At 38.9% G+C, this 23,823-nt stretch overlaps 1 protein-coding gene across 1 annotated transcript in view; it reads left to right on the forward strand.

Moving 5' to 3' along the window:
• The window catches only part of LOC136866520 (multidrug resistance protein homolog 49), a 165,118-nt gene that overhangs the window by 136,814 nt on the left and 4,481 nt on the right, over nt 1–23,823 (forward strand). The window contains exons 18-23 of the mRNA XM_067143566.2: nt 3,493–3,696; nt 3,788–4,029; nt 4,126–4,288; nt 5,433–5,627; nt 14,425–14,631; nt 22,006–22,152. Of these exons, the coding sequence (XP_066999667.2) occupies nt 3,493–3,696; nt 3,788–4,029; nt 4,126–4,288; nt 5,433–5,627; nt 14,425–14,631; nt 22,006–22,152 (1,158 nt within the window). The remainder of the gene's footprint in view (nt 1–3,492; nt 3,697–3,787; nt 4,030–4,125; nt 4,289–5,432; nt 5,628–14,424; nt 14,632–22,005; nt 22,153–23,823) is intronic.

The raw sequence follows: 23,823 nt of genomic DNA on the forward strand, positions 1-23,823 counted from the left end.
CAGTGCCATCTATTAGTTGACCCATGAACTATGCAATGAAGGTAACATCAAAATTGCCAGCACAGAGAAAATGTATGAAAGGTTTTTTTTAGAAAATATCTTCCAATATATTTTGAAAATACAGTAGAACCCCTATTTAATGTTTTTACAGGGACCTGATTTTTTAAACCTTAAATGAGGGTTTAACTTAATTTGAGGTTTTGGTAGAAAGCACACCTTTTCCATAGATATTTGCCTGTATTAACATAAACTGAACCATCATATATTATTTACACAGTGACAGCAATAAAACAAGGAGATATCTACCCTACACACTATACTGTAGTTACGATTTGTGCTTCATTTTGACAGAATTTTGTCGGTGAATGCAAAACCACTTTAGTTTAAGGTTATTCTTATAACGTTATACATGATTTTCCATAAAAGTTGGGAAAGATCCTAAACTCGCACAAAAACACATTAAATTCGGTATAAAAGAGCAATCGGTTTGTTTAAATATTTTTGCGGATGTTCTCCAAGTAGCAGCTTGCTCATCAGCACGTATTTTCTAATCCCAATAGTCTGAAAACTCATATTCACTTTCATTCTTAAAAATTGTAATAGCATCACTCCAGAGGCTTGTGGCAAATATTTCCATTTTCTTACTTCTAACAGCGTCGCCTAACCTAGGTTTACCGCGCACGTTTTATGAAAACATTTCAAGCTCCCTATACAACAAGGATAATTTTCACTATAAATTTACACAAGAACAGCCTTTCTGAAATTTAACAAGACACAAAAGTAAATAACCTAACCTCTGAAAGTAGTTATGGATACCGCTGTATCTTGAGGAGAAGTATCACATTCTTATTTTATTTCAGTATATAGAATTAAAATTAAGCAATTGTTTACTTCCGCCTTTATTTCTAAGGATTTAACAACTGCTGGCATTGCACTTATTGCAAAAACATATCATCCCAGTGTATGTTTACACGAGTTGGAGACTCGGAGTTGTGAGGAGACCTCAGGCTCGCTCAAGATCGACTCGCTCACACGTAGCTAGGAAACGATATGGAAGATGATCGATCGCATTCAGTACAAACGCTGGAGTAGCGTCATATACTGTATTCGGTAAAGTGTATGAATATTGATAACAGATCCAAACTAACGCACCCAAATTTGCCCATAATAACGAATGAATCCGTAAAAGGGTTCTCATTGTAACCGATGGATATTGCACATATTAATATAGGAATTTTCAAAGGTTATAATAACATTGTCATTAAAATGAGGGCTCTCTTCCGCTACAGCGGCTGTGGTTGGATCAGCATCCAAGTCCAACATCTCACTTTAGCCCTAAGTGCCCACGCTCTAATTTTCTCTTCTGCCTTGAATCATCCTTAGCAAGCTTATGACGTCTTTTTCATAGGTTTTTAATGTCCCATAACCAAAATGAATAGAAATAAATATCTGAGAAGTTTAACATTTCCTTAATGCTAAGTGCGGGTTTTGCCCTATTGTGAATTACGTTAAGTCAAATATAAAATAGTTTTGCTCTTATGGAATAATTTTCAGGACTGGAAAATTATTTCATTAAATACGGGTCGTACGTTAAATCAAGGACACGCAAAATTGGGGTTATACTGTATCACTGTTTAGAGATATTTCATGTGCCCAATCTTTAAAACATTCATTAAAAATTCATTTTATTTTTGGCCTAGAGTTTTGATTTAATTTCTAAATCACACAGTTAACTGTTTAAACCAATTCTGTAAAAAATCAAAACTGGATATTTGCAACTTGAGGTATGGTTTCCTATCCTCAAGACACATTTGTGGTTATAGAACACAGAGGCTTTTTAGTAGCCCTATTCTACATGTGTATGCTTGCAAATTCTTCGTTGTTTTCTGGTTTATCATGGAAAAGAAAATGGTTTTGAAATCTGAAGTCTTCGTACTGTCGCCTTTTGGATGAAGTAAAAGCTTCGACGCTGGCAACCGATCCGAAACGTCATTCTTCTCCATGACAGTGCAAGGCTGCATACTGCCTCTTTAACGTGAGAAAAACTAGAGGAAATTCAGTGGACACCTCTGGAACACCCTCCGTACAGCCCAGATTTATCGCCATGCAACTACCATTTGTTTGGACTACTCAAACAAGACCTAGGAGGACAGCAGTTCGATGATGGTGCAAGTGTAGAAGAGTTTGTGCGCAACTGGCTCCATACAAATCTCTCTTCTTTCTATCACAACGGCATAAAAAATTTACCAATCCGATGGAGAAAGTGTGTATCGAAGGCAGGACACTATGTAGAAAAGTTATCTCTATATGCGTATTTTTTAGGTTGATGCAATCAATTTAAAAAAAATAATTCCCATTTATATTTGATCCACCTAGGGTGGGAATTTGAATGTACTGCTGCTGTTAGTAGTCATTCTGAGGTGGGGCTTTGCTAGGATGTTAGGGGGGGGAGTCTGGAGAAGGGGTTTGCGTGCGCGAACGATGGTGGAGAGGTTCAGCACTCCATGAGTGAGCAAGAGGTGCATACATCTGTTGCGCAATGCATCATTATCAAGTTTCTCGCAAAAGAGGGCACCAAACCTTCCAAAATTTTGAGACTGCTCCGCGCAGAGTTTGGGGAAGAAACACTTTCGCAGACTCGAGTGTATGAGTGGGCTAAAAATTTGTGGCAGGAAGAGAAGCTGTGGAAAACAAACCTCTTGAACGGAGACTGCGGACAAGCATCACTGCAGACAACACTGTTGCCATTCATGACATTATTGAAGAACGGCAAATTCGCAAATTGTTTTAGCCATAGGAATAAGTTTCAGAAGTGTTCAAAACCATCATCCGAGATGAACTCCATTTCAGAAAATTTTCTGCCGGGTGGGTTCCTCGTCTCCTGAACCAGGAACAAAAATCTTTACGCCACGAAGTTTGTCAGAGACTACTGCATCGCTACGAGGAGGAAGGAGAGGATTTCTTGCATCGTATTGTGACTTGTGATGAAACTTGTGTGCATCTTTACACCCCAGAGTCAAAGCAAGCAAGCAAGCATGGAGTTGTGGCAAAGAGACGAAGCAGATCCAGTCAAGGCCAAAACACACTCATCTGCTAGAAAGGTGCTTGCAACCGTTTTCTGGGACTCCGCGGGCATCTTACTGGTGATTTTCTTCACGAACAAAGGACAATTAATGCAGCCTAATCAATCTACACCTAACAACTATGCATATACAGCATCATATTTTTAAGATATTTCATGTCATATTCACACCAAATATTAGTTCATAAACACTAAAAATTAAAATAAGGATACTTAAAAACTAAAGTAAACTATCTCTTGCTATGTAGCTGTTCATATCGCTTCAGTGATAATCTAGATTTGTGATGAGTTGTAACAATTTTGTCAAGATCATGTAACATTTTTAAATGACATTTTCTGAATTTTAAGAATTTAAATGTGATTACATCATCACACTATCAGCTTGTGGAATAAAAATTATTGTCTTTCAGGCTACTGGAAGTCGAATTGGATCCATTCTGCAGGCTTTGTCCACCTTGTTTGTAGGAGCTGTTATTGCTATGATTTATTCATGGAAATTGGCTCTTGTAGCCTTAGCAGCAGTGCCTGTAGTGTTTGGATCTGTTTTTCTGGAGGCTCGAGTGATGCATACTGAAGGAGTTAAAGAAAAATTGGCTATTGAAGAGGCTACAAAGGTAGATTTACATATAGTTTTATATTATTAAATTTTTACATCATGCTGGATTTAAAGCACAAAACTAATATTTATAACTGGTTCATTTTTAGATTGCAGTGGAAACTATTTCCAATATTCGAACCGTGGCCAGCCTGGGAGGTGAAGCATCATTCCTTCGTAGATACATCATGGCACTATATATATCTCAGAAAGCTGCAAGCCGCAAAATGAGATTACGTGGAGTTGTTTTTGGCCTTGGACAAACGGCTCCATTCTTTGGCTATGCTCTGGCTTTTTACTATGGAGGAGTTCTCATTGCTAATGAAGGACTTCCTTACAAAAGTGTTATCATGTAAGTACAACAGAGCGTGAAGTACTTTTTGGTACCACAGTGAAATGTCGGTTGCAACTTATTTGCTAAACTGTTTTCTTTCCTACTTCATTTCAGGGTTGGTGAAGCACTCATTTTTGGAACTTGGATGTTGGGACAGTCAATGGCATTTGCACCAAATTTTGGTGCAGCAAAATCTGCAGCTGGACGTCTATTCAGAATGCTTGATAGGAAGCCTCTCATAGCCTCAGCAGCCACTGCTGAAAGCATACCATCATCAGTAAGTCAGCATGTATAAAATTGTTTGTTAAGAGAGACATATTGAAGGGGCCAGGTAGCCAAATTTATGTTGCTTGATCCCAAGTCTCTGCGACTTTCAGGAACTACTGTAAGCTTATCTCATTATTTTCTTATTTCAGTACCCAATCCCAATCCTGAACTCAAATCATTTCAGTTAAGCATGACTGTGGAAACAAAAACCTAGGTTAGAATTCTCATTTAACTTGTGTTTACTTTGTGTATGTTTTTTCTCCCATATGCCACTCCTCTCTCCCTCTTATCCTTACCTAACTTGATAGCAAGGCAATTATTCTTATAACAATAGTTACTGGCTGACAAACAAAACAGTTAAGGCAGAAGAAGGGAGGTGTCAGATCAGAAATTGAATTAAAAACCATCCATTTTCATACTGACTCTTCAAACCCTTTGATATACCATACCACTCTCCATTTCTTCTCATCGCCTATGGATCTTGGCATAGTTTGTTACTACAAACATAAATAAAGTGTACTGTTATGGTAACTCTGCTGTAATTTCTGTTCCATCCTGTAGCCCATTTATAAACTATAAAATATTTAATTAGTTCTAATATGAAAATAATTTTCAGTTTTCCAATAAAACTCTTCTCTTCTAACATATTTCATCTGTGTGCCCCTGTGTGATCTCTTTGTTGTACTGAAACCCTTTTAAATTTTTCAGTGACAGTTGTGACCTTTCCTTCATGATTATTAATAATTTCAAAACCTCAGCCTTTGTCATCATAACCTCTTACAAAAGCACACTCAAAGTATCTTGGGAACTGCATTTGAGTATGTCTTTTCAATCAGTTAAAAGGAGAGATTAATTTCTTGAAATTTTGTCAATATCTTCTTATCTAGTCAAAGTACTGTAAATCCATGTAAGATTTAACAACTTAAATTTTTATTACCAGGCATTAATAGCAATTAGACTTTCTTTCAAGATCATCTGAATATGGTTTTGAACATCAAATTCTTTTCCTGAGAGTCTCAAAACCTACCTGGATAACTACCTGGCTCTTCAGTGTCCCCACGGAAATCCTACCCTTTTCTGTAGAATAACATTTTAATATGCCAAACTAAGATAAGGCCTGTATATTTTTTACTTACAATAAAATTCTGTTTTAGGAACTGGGTGCAGGTATAAACTATTCACAAATTCAGTTCTTCTATCCAACAAGACCCAAAGTAACTATTCTCCGTGGACTTGACTTGGTGATCAAACCTGGACAAACTGTTGCTTTGGTTGGCCCTAGCGGCTGCGGGAAATCTACCTGTATACAACTCCTACAGCGACTCTATGACCCAGTTTCAGGTTCTGTTGTAAGTCATTTGAAACCTATTACATATAATTTTACTGTCAGAAATTTAACAGATCATTCTTCATTCTGAAAGTTGTATCTAATTTTTCTCAAAAAGCTGTCAAGACCTGAAAGACCTTTTCTCTTTTGTGTTGTGGTTTGTAGAAGAGTGTTTTAATAAATATCAGCCTTAAGCTGGAAAGCAACCATTGTATTAATTTAAAATTCTCACATATTCAAATAATTTGGTTTGTTATACACAATATTGACATGATCAAACTTGTGGAGAATTCATCATTATTATTATTATTATTATTATTATTATTATTATTATTATTATTATTATTATTAAAGAGTCTTTATTGTGGCGAAGTTAGGGCTCCCGGCCCTTTCTTACACTTAACCACTTCATGTATATACAATGTATATTTTACATAAAATTTAAACATATGAAGTCTTTACAACCTAAAGTATAACTAAAGCAACTAAAGTATCACTAACTAAACTAAGGTGAGTAAAGTATAACTAAATTATATACAGGAACACATTGCAATAAACAACCATATTCACTCTCATTCATGCATCCCATTCACACTCAAGAAAGACTGGAAGTGCTTAAAAGATGATGCTGGCAAAGGATTTTAAATTTTGTCTTAGATTTAGCTTCCCTGATGTCATTGGGGAGTTCATTCCACCAGCTCGTGGCGGTGATAGTGAATGATCTGTTGTAGGTTGCGGTTCGATGCACAGGAATTTCTAGCGTACAGCCTGACCGGGTATTGAACAGGTGCAGGGAACTAAGGTAGCGAAATCTGGTGGATAGGTAAGGAGTTTTTTCAGAAAGCACTTGATACACCAAAGTAGTTGCGTGGAGTCTACATCTGTCATTCAGTCGTAACCAAGATAATTGTGTATAGAATGGGGATACATGGGCGTATGGTTGTATGTCGAATGCATACCTGATGCATGCATTTTGGGCACGTTGCAGTCTCATGCTTTGCTCGTTATTGATATTAATAAAAACTGTATCACAGTATTCGAGAATTGGAAACAAGAGTGATTGAATGAGCTTTATTTTCAAGGACCGAGGAAATATATTTTTAAACCGCTTCAGAGGATGCAGGCTTTGATATACCTTTTGGCACACTTTCATCACATGTTGCGACCAGTTCAATGTTTCGCTTATAGCCACACCAAGATTCATAACTGTTTCACAAAATGGAATAATGGTATTGTTTAGTGCTACAGGAGGAATTTCGTATTGTTTTAAGACGTGTAAGTTTTTTGAAGTACCAATGATTATTGCTTGCGTTTTAAGAGGATTAATTCTGAGATTGTTACTCAATGCAAAGTTACTTATGAGACTTAAATCAGCATTAACTTTTTCTACAGCACTCTGAATTTTATCAGTTCTTGAGTGGTAGTAGATCTGCAGATCATCAGCATAAAGATGATACTTGCAATGTGTAATCGATTTGGCAACATCGTGTAAGTAAATTGCAAACAGCAATGGTCCAAGTACAGACCCTTGGGGGACACCGAGGGGTTTGTTAAGCCACTCAGATCTGCTATTATTTACTTTGACACACTGACGGCAATTTTTGAGGTACGAACTGAAAAAGTTTATTGCCGTCTTGCTGAAATTTAATGAATCCAATTTTGAAAGTAGCAGTTGAGGAACAACAGTATCAAAAGCACTAGAAAAATCAAGTAGAACCAGTACAGTCACTTGTCGAGTGTCCATTGCCTGTCGGATATCATCAGTTACTTTCAGTAGGGCAGTCGTTGTGCTGTGTCCTTTCTTGAAACCAGATTGGTAAGGGTCAAGCAGTGAGAAGTTAGTCAAGTAAGTGAGGACTTGTTCGTGTACCAAGCGTTCTAGTACTTTGGAAAGGGGTGGGAGAATGGATATAGGGCGATAATCTGATGGTAAACTAGGAGAATTCTTCTTAGGAATAGGAATGACGATACCGTGCTTCCACACAGTTGGGAATACTCCCTGTACAAGGCAATGATTAAATATATGCGTCAGAATAGGTAATATGGCACCAATAATATTTTTTATGAAAGATAATGGTATGTCGTCATTACCTGGAGCATCAGACTTGAGGGAGTAAATTACACGCTTCACATCGTTCGCCCCAACTTTTTTGAAAGTGAATTTTACTTGATTTACTCGGGAATGGGCATTTAAGGCGTTAATATCATCATCAGTTAGGTCATCAACTGGTTGATGATGATGATGATGATGATTATTATTATTATTGTTATTATTATTATTATTATTATCATTATTAGGATAGTTAGCATCATAGTCATTATTGTCAGTAATATCATTATTAAAGTATGCTGCTTTCGTAAAATGAGAATTTAGATCATCAAGTGGTATACTGGGTGTCTGCATGGTCAGGCTGCGACCTATACCCATCTGATGCAAATGTTTCCGTATTAGTGCTGAATTTCGTCCGTTTGTTATCTCTTGAATATATTTATACTTGCTGTTACGAATTCATTTCTTAACTTTATTTCGGAGAATACGGTAATTTTCGAAATCACTAGTGCTTTCAGTTCGCCTAAATCGCCTATACCAAGCATCACGATTTGCCATGACAGACTTAATTTCATTTGTTAGCCAAGGAGACGAAGGGTGAGAAACTCAAATTTGCTTCTTCGGAGCGTGTTTGTCATACAGTCCTAATATTAAAGAGTTCAGTCTGTCAACCTTATCATCAATGTCAGTAGAATGTCATTCCACGGCAATTGATATGCTTCATTTCGTATTATCTCAGTATTAAAATGCTTGAAGTCTCTTCGCATTATGTACCTGGTTTTGTACTTTGGTGCCTTGAGAGAGTAACATAAGGAAATGAGATCGTGGGTCGAAATACCTGGTACAGCAAGCTGTCCATGTTTTACCACTTTCTGCAGATTGTTTGTTATAATAAGGTCAATCAGTGTGTGAGACGTGTGGTTTATTCTGTGAACATGGTTAGTCTCGTCTAGTGTCAGTATATTGTAATCCATGCCATGGAATAAGTTTTGTAAGTATGTTGATTCGTTACTTGTAACTAGGAGATTAGTATTGAAGTCACCAAGAATGATTATGTTTTCGTACAGCGGAGTTAACTTCGATAATGCCACTTCTAGGTCAGATATATGTTGTATGTGAAGAAGGGGAGAAATGCATTCCTCTTAGAGTTTCTGTATAATATTGAAATGAGAAAAGTAATTTGAGAAATTGAAATTTGTAAAGAGTACAGTTCTACACTGTCAGAGAATGCCAAAAGAATGGAACTTGTTGAAGTTAAACAGCCTTTTAACTCGCCATTGATCATGCTCTAGTTTAGTTTGTAACACTCGTCGTCATCAGCTGCTACTTGTTCCAGAGTATACAAATTTTCCTGCTTAAGAAATCTACTGGCACTCAATGCTGTTTGTGCTTGTACTTCTGATGACTGAACAAGCCAATCTTTGCGTGAAACATGCACCCACACAGATTGAACTTGATGGATGGCGGAGGGCAAGGTTGCATCTGATGGAGTATATGTAACTGTCATTTAATCTCTTCATGCCTGCGTTGCTCTTGCTCAAACAGTTCAACAACAGCAGAGGTGATTTAGCGCCAGAGCGAGTGATCTTTGGCAAATGTGTCCCAGGTTTGAGGGTTGATGTTTATCATCATCATCATCATCATCCTAAACCATCTCCAGTTTCCCGGGTGTGGTATGAGCCTCCTCCATCTCATCCTGTCCTTGTACCATTCTTCCTCCACCAACTTGTCCCAATCATGACCTCTCAGCATTACATCGCTCTTAACTAAATCTATCCATTTCCTTCGTGGCCTTCCCACGGGTCGTCTTCCTTCTACCTTTCTGTCAAATTCCTTCCTTGCAGTTCTGTTTACTGGCATCCTCTTCATGTGACCAAACCACTTCAGTCTTGATATCTGAATCTTATTGAGGAGAGAGTCATCTATTCCTACTTCTTCTCTAATTTTCTCATTCCTAATCTTGTCTTTCCTGGTTTTCTGGATCATAGTGCGTAGGAATTTCATTTCAGCTGCCTGAAGTTTGGAATTATCTCTATTGGTTAGTGTTGTGGTTTCGAGACTGTATGTAAGAATTGGTGTATAATAGGACTTGTACAATGTCATTTTTGTTTTCATGGGTATTTGCTCATCCCACAGCAGGTGTCTTACCTGGTGGTAGAATTGTTGCCTTATTGATTCGATTGTTCACCTCATGTTTTGCTAGGTTGTCATTTGATATAACGCTACCCAAGTATTTGAAAACTGGAACGCTGTCCAGTTGAGCTTCATTTAACATGACTATTGGTTCTGCTCCTTCCCGATACACTTTCATCACCACCGTCTTGGTCTTGCTGATGTTTAAACCATATTTCTTAAACTCCTCATTCCAGCTTTGTATTCTCTCTCCCAATTCATCTTCTGAGTCACTCCAGATCGCAACATCATCTGCAAATGTGAAGGCTTTGATATCTCCATGTTCTTTCCTTTTAATAGATTTCATTACTACATCCATTACAATAATAAATAGAAGTGGTGACAATGAGCTGCCCTGCTGCACTCCTCTCTTTGTTTCAAACCAGTCCGACAAACCACATCCTACTTGAATACAGCTTCTGTTCCCACTATACAACATTTTCACTTTGTCTATGAGGCTGTCTCGCACTTGAAGTTCTTTCATGCATTGCCAAATTCTTTCCCTTGGTACACTATCGTATGCTTTCTCAATGTCCAAAAATATTAGGAATAAAGGCTTGTTCTTCTCCCAGTATTTTTCCATTAGCATCCTAATTGCAAATATAAGGTCTGTAGTTGACCTTCCTGGTCTGAAACCATACTGCTCTTCTTCCAAAATTGGTTCAACAATATCTCTGATTCTGGTCTCTATTATTTTTTCCAATATTTTCGGGACATGAGACAGTAGTGTGATACCATGGTAATTAGTACATTTTTGTCGGCTTCCTTTCTTGAACAGAGGTACAATGATGCCCATCTTCCAGTCCTCAGGAATAGTATTTTCCTCCCATATCTTGTTGAGCAGTCTATAGAGCCATTGGATTCCTGGAACTCCCACTGCTTTCAGCATATCTGCACTTAGTTCATCTACGCCCACTGCCTTTCCTTTCTTCATGCTCTTGAGCGCATTTTCAACCTCAAGCCATGTAATTGGTGGTTCAGTTGTGGTTCCTCGACTTGGCTCTCCTCTATCCGTTGTTATGTTTTCTGTATCTCCATTCAGCAGCTTTTCGAAATAGATCTTGAGTTCTTGTTTAATTTCTCCCTCTTCTTGTGCCAGAGTTCCATCATCACGTTCTATTGCTTTTATGGTCTCTTGATCCCTTCGCTTGTTTTTCACTACCCTGTATAGCAATTTCATATTTCCTCTACTGTCCTCTTCCAGTTTGTCTGCAAACTCATTCCATTTCTTCACTTTTTCTTCCCTTACAATGTTCTTTACAGCAAGTTTCTTGTTCCTGTATACTCCTTGAAGTCTTTGTATTTCTTGTTCATTTCGTTCTTGTCCCTGTTTTTGTTTCTCCTTGTCCAGTGCCTTCTTTATTTGGTTTCTTTCTTTCACCGCTGTTTTCACTCTATCATTCCACCATGGTGTCTCCTTTTTTCTTTTGATAGAACTTGTAACTCCACATAGGTTTTTGGCTTCTCCCACAAAGGTGTCTTTGAAGGCCTTCCATTCTTCATTAACGCTGGTTACTTCACACTTCGGCAAACTCTGTTGAATCCTTAGTTTGTATTCTTCCTTTATTTGGACTTCTTGCAACTTCCAAGTTTTAATCCTTGGTTTTTTCGTAATAAGTTTCTGCGTTTCATTTGTCTTATGTTTGAAGTCTACTACCAACAATCTGTGGTCACTGTCCATGCTTTCACTAGGGATGACCTTTACATCTGTGATGTACCTGCCACCATCTTTATTTGTGATTACGTAGTCAATCAATGTTCTATACTGGCCATCCCAACTGTACCTTGTTATTCTGTGACTGTCTCTTTTTTTTGAAGAATGTATTTTTGATTATAAGATCATTTCTTCTGCACAGATCTAATAGTTGTTCTCCTTCTGGGTTCCTTTGTCCAAATCCATGTGGACCAATGATGTTCTCGTACCCAAGTCTGTCTACCCCAACTTGAGCATTTAGATCTCCAATAATAATAATAACATTTTCCTCATTAACTGTATCTTCCAGGTCTTGCCGAAATTTCTCTTTGTCTTCCTCACTGCAGCCTGTCTGTGGGGCATACACTTGTATGATGGTGTACTTAGTGTTCTCCAGTTTCATGGACATTTTAATGATTCTATCACTTTTGCAGATAACTTCAGCTGTAGCATCAGTCCTTTCGTTAATTAAGAATCCAACACCATTTTTCGCTACCTTCTCCTGTCCACTCCAGTATAATTTATAACCTCCACGAAGTGTCTTACTTCCAATCCCTTTCCATTTGGTCTCACTTAATCCCAATATTGATATTTTTCTTCTATCCATCATAATTTTTTTAACCTGGTCTTTATGATGCTTCAAAGGGGCACCATGGGGTCTAGTGCCTGAGGAAAGTTCACCATTCAGGAATTAGTGAGGAAGTCTGGTGTTGCTCATACGGCATACATGCCCAGTCCACTGAAGCTGATGGCCAATGATGGAGGCTTCTATACTGTTCATGTATGCTTTCTCAAGAACTGGAAGATTTTAGACATGATTCTCCCATTTGATATTTAAGACTGATTGAAGTTTCTGCTGATGAAAATGTTCAAGTTTTTTAATGTCACGCGGCACAGGGTCCAAGTTTCACATCCGTAGAATAATGTTATGATGATGACTGCTTTATACACCATAAGTTTGGTATGAACTGTTAAGTCTTTATTTCTAAAGACCCGGTTCGATAGCTGACCAAATACGAAACGAGCAGCACAGAGTCTGTGGTGCATCATTTAGAAAAGATGGTCCCAAGGTATGTGAAGTTGTCTATTCTTTGCCCATTACTACAATGTTTTCAATTGAAGTTATTTCTCTTCCTAATTTTATTTCATTTAAATAGTGATTGTAATGGTTTTTTATCTTGGTTTGGGAAAAGAGGTATATTTATTGGAGAGCAAGTTGTAAAGCATAGCTCTGACAAGTAAAGTACATCGTCGAATTTTCTAAAGTAACCTTTTCTTTTTGTGGTTTTAGCCACAGAACCTCCAGGTTTACATGGGATACAAAGCATAAGGATGTCGCTTTTCATTTCAAACACCCACATGACGTGGATGGAATTTGAACTGCGGCCGTTTTGGTAAAAGGCCAGTTACTTGTGTGTCATGCCTCTGTCTGATGTTCTCCTCTGCGTGATCTTTTAATTGACCTTAAATTTTGTTATCACATGCTAGATAATCAGATTCAGGACAAAATTAAAATGATAGTAATCGTGACCAAACTTACACTTCCTCTCCTGTGCAGTTTCAACATGGGGGATAAACTGTGTGAAAGTTGACACCTACATGAAACAAGTCTCAAGACCTGGTAACTTCCTGTCATCATTTGATGACTGCTCATATAGTCGGCAGATTTTGGTCTCTCCTTTACTCATCTGTTCCACCTAAAATTAGGTTAACTATTGAATTGGAAACCTGAGCCGGAATTACTTTGTAATGGTGTGGCGAGTCATCAGATGAAGAAAGAAAGAGTGAGTGTGATCAATTGAAGGACACAACTCTAAAAGCTTTTATTTGGAGGCAATTGTTCCACAGCCTGTAGTAGAGCATCGATTATCTGAATACTCATCAACCGAAATATCTTTTAACTGACAGTGTTGCAGTTGGCAAGTTCAAATTTGCATATCACGTAGAAGTTCCACTAGTTTTAGTGCTGCTCACAATGGTGCCTAAACGTAAACAGTGTTTCCGGTAAAGTTTTAAAATAATAGAGGAGTTGAAGAATGGTGCTAGTGGATCAAGCTTAGCTCAGGAATATGAAGTTGGAAATGCAACAATATCGGACATTAAAAAGAATAGTGATGCCATTACAAATTTTGACAGTGAAGATGGAAGCTTGCCATCCAGTGAGAAAGCTGTTCACTTCCTTGAGATGACTATGAAGTGGTAAGAACAAGAAGAAAAATGTGATTCCATCCAAATGCTGTCTTTAAAACATCTGCAAGATTTAGCAGTTGAAGAACGAGTTTCAGCTCTGAAGCAAAAGAAAATTTTGGACTTCTTTCCTAAACTGTAGGACTACTTCAATGTATTACTTCTTGTGTAAGATGCATGATTAAAAATATGTACAGTTTTGTGTTTAACTTCAATTTTCCTTCCCGTAAATGATCGGTTATAAAAAAAAATCATTTTTCCAAACACTCCAGTCCCTAGATTTTTCTGGATAATTGATGCTCTACTGTAATTTGAATCTATCTATTCCTTACACCTCACTGGGATAGCTGAAGGGGTTAAGTTTTAACAATCCAACAACTGTGATGGATGGATGATTTGAAAGCATACCAGTATACAATTAAAACATGGTTCTTACTCCCTCCAACCAATAATGGGTTTAGAGAAGCTAGACAAAACAAGAAATTCCTATTGACAAAAAGTATATAATTTGACCCTATTAGTATCTTTTGGTCATCACTCCACATCCGAGCTTGAGATCCTCTGGGGAGGAGAGCTATTTGTATTTCAAAATAAATAAAAATGAGAAAAGAAAGAGATGCAAAATTTCAAATGTGAATATAAAATCTTGTGACCAGTAACAATATTTATAAGAGAGTCCTTAAATGGTGTTATCACTGTTTTAATGGTTTGTTTCAGGCTATGGATGGACGTGACATATCATCACTACCGTTAGATGGACTGAGGTCACAACTGGGAATTGTATCTCAGGAGCCTGTTCTGTTTGACAGAACGATTGCAGAGAATATTGCATATGGTGATAACAGCAGACAAGTGTCAGTTGATGAAATTATTGCTGCTGCAAAGAAAGCAAATATCCACAGCTTTGTCACTGCACTGCCTTTGGTAAGATTGTTATGAAGGAAATATTAAGAGTTCAAAAATGTATTTCAGCCAATCATCATTGTTCTGCCATTTCATTGCTGGATGAGAAGATCTAAATTGAAATAGATATTTTTTGTTTCTAAAACCTTAGAATAGGTCACAGGTACAAAATAGGCATTTTAGGCACCATAAAATTCCTGTCAAATGTTTGTAGTTTATACACAGTTCAAAAAAATTAGGGGAACATATTTTGCAACATCTGGTATGTGAATGTTAATTTGGTAGATGGGGTTTCAATGGTTGTACAGCATACCTTGAGACTTTAGCTACTCAGGGTATGTCAAATCGAAGTTATACTCCATCTGTAGGTGTAGCCATGCATTAAACTGTCAGGTGACCCCTCAAAACAAAGTGAATAGTGTGTCGTTGTGAGGTACACAGACTACTGCGGTCATTTGAGCATGTTGTATGTAAACCAGCACATCCCACGAGACATCTTAACGAGGTTCGAGTCGCAAGTGCCATCACTTTGATCCAGGAAGGATGAACTTTTCGTCATGTTACTGTGGATCTCAATGACTCTCCGTCGGTTATTCAACGCTTATGGAATCGCTACAGTGAGACAGGCCAGTTCACAAGGAGGGTTGGACAAGGTCGTGAACGCATGACAACCCCACAGGATGACCGATATCTGACCATCTGTGCATTGCGGCGTTGTTCAGCAACTGCCAGAGAACTGCAACAAGACTTCCGGAAAGTCACTGGAGTCACGGTGTCTAACCAGACACTAAGGAACAGGTTAAGAGAAGTGTCCTTACGACTCAGACGTCCTGTTCGAGTGCCCCGTTTAATGCAGCAACATTGCGCAGTTCGCCTTCCGTTTGCCCGTACCTACGTCAACTGGCAACTTCGCCAATGGAGAGCTGTGTTCACAGACAAGTCCAGATTTCCCCCGACACAGAGTGATGGACGTCAACATGTATGGAGATGCCATGGTGAGCAGTAAATGTTGTCCAGGAAGGTGACCGATTCAGACAAAGTTCTGTGATGGTGTGGTAATCTTACCACTCCGGGGTACATCGAGCAGATACTGCTACAGAATGTGTTGATTGTTGCATACGGTGTTGGCCCTGAATTCGTACTCGTGCATGACAATGCCAGGGCGTATGTAGCGGCCATCACGAGAGCTGTCTTGCGAGAACTGGACATTCAAGAGATTGAATGGTCAGCAGCGAGTCCCGAACTTAATCCCATTGAGCATGTGAAGGATAGGCTTGACAGAAGTGTTCGCGGGCGTCCTATTCTACCACAGACTCCCAAAGACCTTGAACAGGCTCTCATTGAAGAATGGGACCTGATACCGAAATGTGACCTCAGTTGACTTATATGGAGCATGCCCCATAGGTGCCAACTTGTAATAAATGCTCATTGAAGACATACACCATACTGAAGCTCTCGAACTGTGATAAAAATCCCCCCTGGCGGACTGTTATCCCTTTGTTTTCGCCCCTATTTGGACATTTCCGTTTGTGTTATGAAAATGAACGTGAATCCATTGATGTTCTTTTGTATACTTCAACAGTAAAAAATAAAGTTTTAGTTGGTAATATACCTGGGTGTGAGGTATTGTTTTGTGGACCATGGCATATGTTCAAAAACATGTCCCCCTAATTTTTTTGAACTGTGTATAATATGATGGTTCATGGTGTGAGTTACTGTAGTCACATCCTAGTTCGTGAACCATGGGAAACGGCTGAGTGGCCTAGTAAATGGTCGTGAGAGTCGAGATACCAGTTGCTATGGAATGGAAGTGGGCATCTCGGAGATATTCTGAGTCGTGGCCCTCCTTGTGCTCAGGCGGCTAGGACTATACAATCCACCAGTGGTCCATAACCTGTTAAGAGGAGAGATCCTCACTTGGACTGTGTGTAAGTAGGGTAGCATCCTGATTCATGAATTTACTGAGCTCAGAACATTTTAAGCAAGCCTCAGACCTATGGGAGTAATGGAGTCCCACTCTCATTTGACAGGCAAGGGACTCCTTGGAAACAACTTGGGGAACGAAATGGAATTCGATGGGGAGCTATCAATATTAATGGGGCTTATGGAAGAAAGAAAGTAGAACTGGCTAAGTCAGCAAAGAGGATGAATCTGGATGTGCTAGGAGTAAGTGATATTTGGGTAAGGGGAGATAACGAGGAAGAGATAGATTATAAAGTGTACTTGATGGGTGTTAGAAAGGGAAGGGCAGAGTATGGGGTAGGGCTGTTTATCAGGAATACCATTGCACGCAACATAGTTTCTGTTAGGCACGTAAATGAGCGAATGATGTGGGTAGATTTGGCAGTGGGACGAATTAGGATGAGAATTGTCTCAGTGTATTCACCATGTGAGGGTGCAGATGAGGATGAAGTTGAGTTTTTTGAAGCATTGAGTGACATCGTGGTCAGGGTCAACAGCAAGGATAGAATAGTGCTAATGGGCGATTTTGATATGAGAGTTGGAAATAGAACTGAAGGATACGAAAGGGTAATTGGTAAATGTGGGGAAGATATGGAAGCTAATGGGAATGGGAAGCATTTGCTGGACTTCTATGCTAGTATGGGTTTAGCAGTTACAAATACATTCTTCAACAGTAAGGCTATTCACCGCTACACATGGGAGGCTAGGGGTATCAGATCCATAATAGACTATATCATAACAGACTTTGAATTCAGGAAATCTGTTAAGAATGTATGAGTTTTCCGGGGATTTTTCGATGATACAGACCACTATCTGATCTGTAGTGAACTAAGTATTTCTAGGCCTACGGTAATGAAAGTGAAATCGGTCTGCAAACGAGTAAGGGTATAAAATCTCCAGGACGAGGAAATTAGACAGAAGTACATGGATATAATTAGTGACAAGTTTCGAACAGTAGACATTAAGCTCGTTGAGGATATAGAAAGAGAATGGGTGGCATACAGGGATGCTGTAGTAGAAACAACAAGGGAATGCCTAGGAACAACTGTGTGTAAAGATGGGAAAAGGCGAACATCTTGGGGGAATGATGAAGTGAGAGAAGCTTGTGAATGTAAGAAGAAGGCTTATCAGAAATGGCTCCAAACAAGGGCCGAGGCAGACAAGGATTTGTACGTAGATGAAAGAAATGGAGCAAAACAAATAGTTGTTGAATCCAAAAAGAAGTCGTGGGAAGATTTTGGTAATAACCTGGAAAGGCTAGGTCAAGCAGCAGGGAAACCTTTCTGGACAGTAATAAATAATCTTAGGAAGGGAAGGAAAAAGAAAATGAGCAGTGTTTTGAGTAATTCAGGTGAACTCATAATAGATCCCAGGGAATCTCTGGAGAGGTGGAGGGAATATTTTGAACATCTTCTCAACGTGAAAGGAAATCTTCCTGGTGGTGTTGCGAACAGCCAAGCTCGTGGGGAGGATGAAAATGATGTTGGTGAAATTACGTTTGAGGAAGTGGAAAGGCTGGTAAATAAAATTCATTGTCATAAAGCAGCAAGAATAGATGAAATTAGACCTGAAATGGTGAAGTATAGTGGGAAGGCAGGGATGAAATGACTTCATAGAGTAGTAAGATTAGCATGAAGTGTTGGTAAGGTACCTTCAGATTGGACAAAAGCAGTAATTGCACCTATCTATAAGCAAGGGAACAGGAAGGATTGCAACAACTATCGAGGTATCTCATTGATTAGTATACCAGGCAAAGTATTCACTGGCATTTTGGAAGGGAGGGTGCGATCAGTAGTTGAGAGGCAGTTGGATGAAAACTAGTGTGGTTTCAGACCACAGAGGGACTGTCAGGATCAGATTTTCAGTATGCGCCAGGTAATTGAAAAATGCTACGAGAGGAATAGGTAGTTGTGTTTATGTTTCGTAGATCTAGAGAAAGCATATGACAGGGTACCGAGGGAAAAGATGTTTGCCATACTGGGGGACTATGGAATTAAAAGTAGATTATTAAAATCAGTCAAAGGCATTTATGTTGACAATTGGGCTTCAGTGAGAATTGATGGTAGAATGAGTTCCTGGTTCAGGGTACTTACAGGGGTTAGAGAAGGCTGTAATCTTTCACCTTTGCTGTTCATAGTTTACATGGATCATCTGCTGAAAGGTATAAAATGGCAGGGAGGGATTGTTAGGTGAGGATGTAATAAGCTGTCTGGCCTATGCTGACGACTTAGTCTTAATTTACAATGTTGATTAAGGATAAAGGGTTTCCACCTGTTCAATACATTGGTCTTAATGGCAGATTGTGCCGAAAACCTGCAGTCTAATATCTTGGAACTTGAAAATAGGTGCAATGGGTATGGTATGAAAGTTAGGCTTTCGAAGACTAAACTGATGTCAGTAGGTAAGAAATTCAACAGAATTTAATGTCAGATAGGTGATACAAAGCTAAAACAGGTCGATGATTTCAAGTATTTAGGTTGTTAAGTCTCTTTCTATTGTAGTAAAATTATGAATATATATATATAAAATAATGTAACTAGATTTTAAGCTGCAATATGTTTTATAATTACTCAGACTAGCGGTAAAAAACTAGTAAGTATTGGAAGGTGGGATTCTCCCTTCAACCTAACCTTAGTTGAGTTGATGCCAATCATCATCGTCGTCGTCGTTGTTGATCATTTCGAGTTGCCCGGGTGTCGTGTACGAGCCCCCTCCCTCTTTGTCCACTGTTCTCTCATAATCTTCTCCCAAGCTTGTCCTCTCTCCTCGACATCTTTCTTCACCAGATCTGTCCAGTTTCCTCTGGGTCTGCCCACTGGTCCTTTTCCTTTTACTTCTCTTTCATATTATCTTCTTGCAGTCCTGCTTGCACTCATCCTTCTTACAAGGCCAGACCACTTCAGTCTTGTTTTCTGAATTCTCTGTTGTAGGGAGTCTCCTATTCCCACCTCCTCTCAGACTTTTTGATTCCTGAACTTGTCCTTCCTGGTCTTCTGTGCCATGGTGCGTACGAACTTCATTTCTGCAGCTTGGAGTTTTGAGTTATCTTGTCTCATTAACGTGGTAGTTTCCAAGCTATACATGAGGATGAGCGAGTGATTTATATAGTGTCATCTTTGCTTTTAATGGTACTTGTTTATCCCACAGAAGTTGTCTTATTTGATGGTAGTTGATGCCAATACAGGACAAAAATGAGATTTATAAGTTGGGTCACGGTTGCGCTGATATATCCCTGTGATGGCGGGTTGATGCATGTGTCGATGCTAATGGAGGGTGTTTTTTTTTTAAACATTTCCTGTGGTATACTGATACGTTCTGTTTGCATGTGTGAAAGTTTGGTCTACTTTATTGTTACATCCTCTAGGATCACAGTTTTGCTTTACACCAACAGTTACACAGAAACATAAACAAACCTTCTAAATATGACAACACTGAATTCCCATTCTTGTTTAGCCTATAAGGAAGACAAGTGACATCCTAATACACTGATACTCTTTAGAATTCATCTGGGAAATTGTCTAAATGATTGGTTAAAATGGTCTGCACAAGCTATCCACAACATAAAATACTATCCGCAAAACTTTTAGCGACACTTCGTTTTATGACCCCAGCGTCAGTGGGTAGGGTCTGACACATCCCACTCTGATGAGTCTAGTGTCAGACCTAAAACGAAACGCTGGTTAATAGAGCAAACGCCTGAAAAGCCTTACATCTGATATGTTTTTGACACTTCGTTTTATGGCGGTGAGGGCAAGGAGGGAACACTCAACTCTTCCTGTAGAGCTGCCAACTGAATGGAATTGAAATCTGAATTGCATCGATAGTGTGATTGGTATGAATTTTCCAAACCTTTATCTAAAGCCCACAATAGCATCACACATGCACACATATATACCGTCTTGTTGTGACATTTTTCGTACCAAATAATATAATATCATAATGGAATAGTTAGAGAGGCCTACCTTTTTTTTTTATTTACTAGGGGTGCATGGATAGGCAGAAAATGTTTTAATTCTCTTAATTATTGTGGAAACTGACTTTCCCCTATACGAGGGTAATCCCAAAAATAAGGTCTCCATTTTTTTTTTAATAAATGGCTGTTTCGTATGGCTGTTGGTCACAATATTGCAAAGTGTTTTCCCCGCACTCACATAAACATGCGCATGCCACGCTGAGGCACTCAGTCTTGGCTTGGCAGCCGTTGAGAATGGGGCTCCCGTTGGATGTTACCGTCAAGTGCATGGATGTCAAAAATATTCATAAGTGGTGTAGAGTTTGCAGCCAGTCAGACTGAAATTCACAATGAACAAAGGAGCAGGAGACCGTCAATTTCCGTTGAGACAGTCTTGAACGTTGAGCAAATCGTGCGTGAAGATTGGCGGATAATCCTGGATGATCTCTGCACTTTGGTTCCTGAGGTCTGCCGAACACTGCTCACAGAATTTTAATGGAAAAGTTGAAATGCCGGAAGGTGTTCACAAGATGCGATGAAGTGAAAGATGAGGTTCACGACTTCCTGAACAGCATGGCGGCAAGCCGGTATGACATGGGCATACAAAAACTGTCACAGCGTCTACAAAAATGCATCTACCGAAATGGGGATTATGTAGAAAAATAACTAAATGTTCAAGCTGTAAAATGATATAACCATTATAGAAATAAATAGGTCTATGTATTTATAAAAAAATAGGAGACCTTATTTTTGGGATTACCTTCATATGTGGCAGATCATTCAATCGACTTACTGTGGAGGAATAGCAACTGTTTACTGTGATACAGAAGAAAGAAAATGCCGGTAGTCTTCTACGTCTGCTATTATTTTTCTGCCCTCACTGTGTATAGATAGCGATGTTCTTTTCCAAGTAGGAGTTCTAAGGTGTTCGTGTGATGTACTTGGATTTTCCTCAGCTGATACAGTAGGTTTCAAAAGTTCATTTTCACCTATATTTCTTTGCTTTATTGTAAAAATCACAATAGTATTCAAAGTTTTGCAATTACATCACCAGATGTCTTACAGCGATGGCATAATCGATTCACTTTTGATGTCATAAGTTGCCAATCCGTATCTCGAACATTACCGAGGTCTACCGATTCTGCACTAGGGAGCCGATGTATCACTAAAAGATTCGCGGATAGTACCGACACTACAATCCTCTGATGCTGAATATGGGAAGTATTTTCAAAAATACATTCATTGACTTTTCACCATGTATTTATGTTTCTGTTAGTTGAAAAATACAGCTCATTTAAGTTTCAATAAAAAATACACATTCTGTATGAAATTTTATTTTCTGTACATTAACAAAATGGAACCTACACTGCCATCATTGTATTACAAACTTTTTCAGAATCTTGGATTGTTGACAGTAGCTTGAAATTGTATCAAAGTGTTTGGTTGGGACATATGTAATTTGAGATCATTTTGTTTTGCAGGGATACGAGACCCGGTTAGGTGCTAAAGGTACTCAGTTGTCTGGTGGTCAGAAGCAAAGGATAGCCATTGCTAGAGCATTAGTGAGGAATCCTCGAGTGCTGCTCTTGGATGAAGCCACATCAGCACTGGACAATCAAAGTGAAAAGGTAGGTATCTACAGTTAGACTAAAACGAATTTAAATGTACAGGATGTCCCAGACTAGAGGTATACAAAAATACATGCTTATATTTTAGTGCTCATAAGGTGTATTAAATGTACTGTATATTATATAGAGTAACTCAAATTATTTAATGCATGTTGGTACACTTCAGTATGGGCACTATTTTTAACTCTTGCAAATCCTATGGCACAGCAGCCCTGAAGGGCTATGGCCTATCATGTGACCGCCGCTCAGTCCAAAGGCCTGCAGATTATTAGGTGCTGTGTGATCAGCATGACGAATCCTCTCGGGCGTTATTCTGGCTTTCTAGACCAGAGTCGCTATCTCAGTGTCAGATAGATCCATAATTGTAATCACGTAGGCTGAGTGGACCTTGAACTAGCCCTCAGAACCAGGTAAAAATGCCTGACCTCTGGGTAAGAGGCAGGCATGCTACCTCCATATCACAGGACTGGCCGTTTAGCTCTACGTGTATTTAAGCATTTGAGGTATTATAAGCTCAACTGCTTCAGTAATACATAGCATCAAATCAGCCTGATTTTAAAATTTTCTGCTGTTCAAAATATCCTTGATAAATCTCCATGCAAAATTGTCGAAAGGAGTAAAGTCCTTAAATGGAGGCTCTATCAAATATCCATGAAAATTCTCATTTGGAAATGTCGTAACAGCTCTGTGGAAGTGTGGTGGGGCATAGTCACAATGAAATGTGAAACCAGGAGGTGCCTGTGGGATGGCAGAGTTTTCCACCATGTCACCATAGGAGTTTCCTGTCACTGTGGTCTTCACAAAACAAAAATGGACCGATCACACCATGTTTATGCTGTCCTAACCAGACATTTAGAATTGGTATGTCCCTTTCATACTCAGATTTATGCACAAGCTCTTCTTATGTCATGTGTGCCTTATGACTCTCTAATGACTTGAAATGTTGACATCAAACCTCAGGAAAATCATCTATTGAATGAGCACTTACCTACAAATAAATAATTCTCACGTTATAAGATGTTATTTTTATATACCTCTAGCTCAGACATGGTGTCCATTAGACAATGAATATGAAATTAAAAAACTTAAAAATTAAATTCTTCAGTACTGATATCCATTTTTCTTTTTTCTTTTGAAGAACACTTGATGTCTTGTGCTCAGAAAAAAAAGACAGTTCATTGTTAGTTAAGACAGTAAAACCTGTACGTCATGGACCCTGCATAAGAAGGAAAATTTGTAAATACAGAGTTTTTATAAGAATAGAGCAGAAACCTCTACAGGAATTCCTGCTTGTTCCATGAAAATCCACAGCCTTTTTCCAGTCATTTGACTGGGTTAGGAATGGAATGGAATGAAGCCCCCATTTAGTAGAGAGGATAGGAAATGTGCCAGCTGCCGAAGCCTGTTGCATTCCTCTGGGGCAATGATAAATGACTGACAGATGAAATGAAATGTTAATGGAGAGTGTTGCTGGGATAAAAGTTGAGAGGGAAAACCAGAGTACCCGGGAAAAAACCTGTCCCGCCTCCACTTTGCCCAGCACAAATCTCACATGGAGTGACCGGGATTCATACCACGGTATCCAGCGGTAAAAGCCTGGCGCGCTGCCACCTGAGCCACAGAGGCATCCCCCTGCTTGTTTCATATCCATATCAATTTGTCTCCACACAG

Source organism: Anabrus simplex, chromosome 3 (assembly GCF_040414725.1).
Source record: "Anabrus simplex isolate iqAnaSimp1 chromosome 3, ASM4041472v1, whole genome shotgun sequence".
Taxonomy (NCBI): domain Eukaryota; kingdom Metazoa; phylum Arthropoda; class Insecta; order Orthoptera; family Tettigoniidae; genus Anabrus; species Anabrus simplex.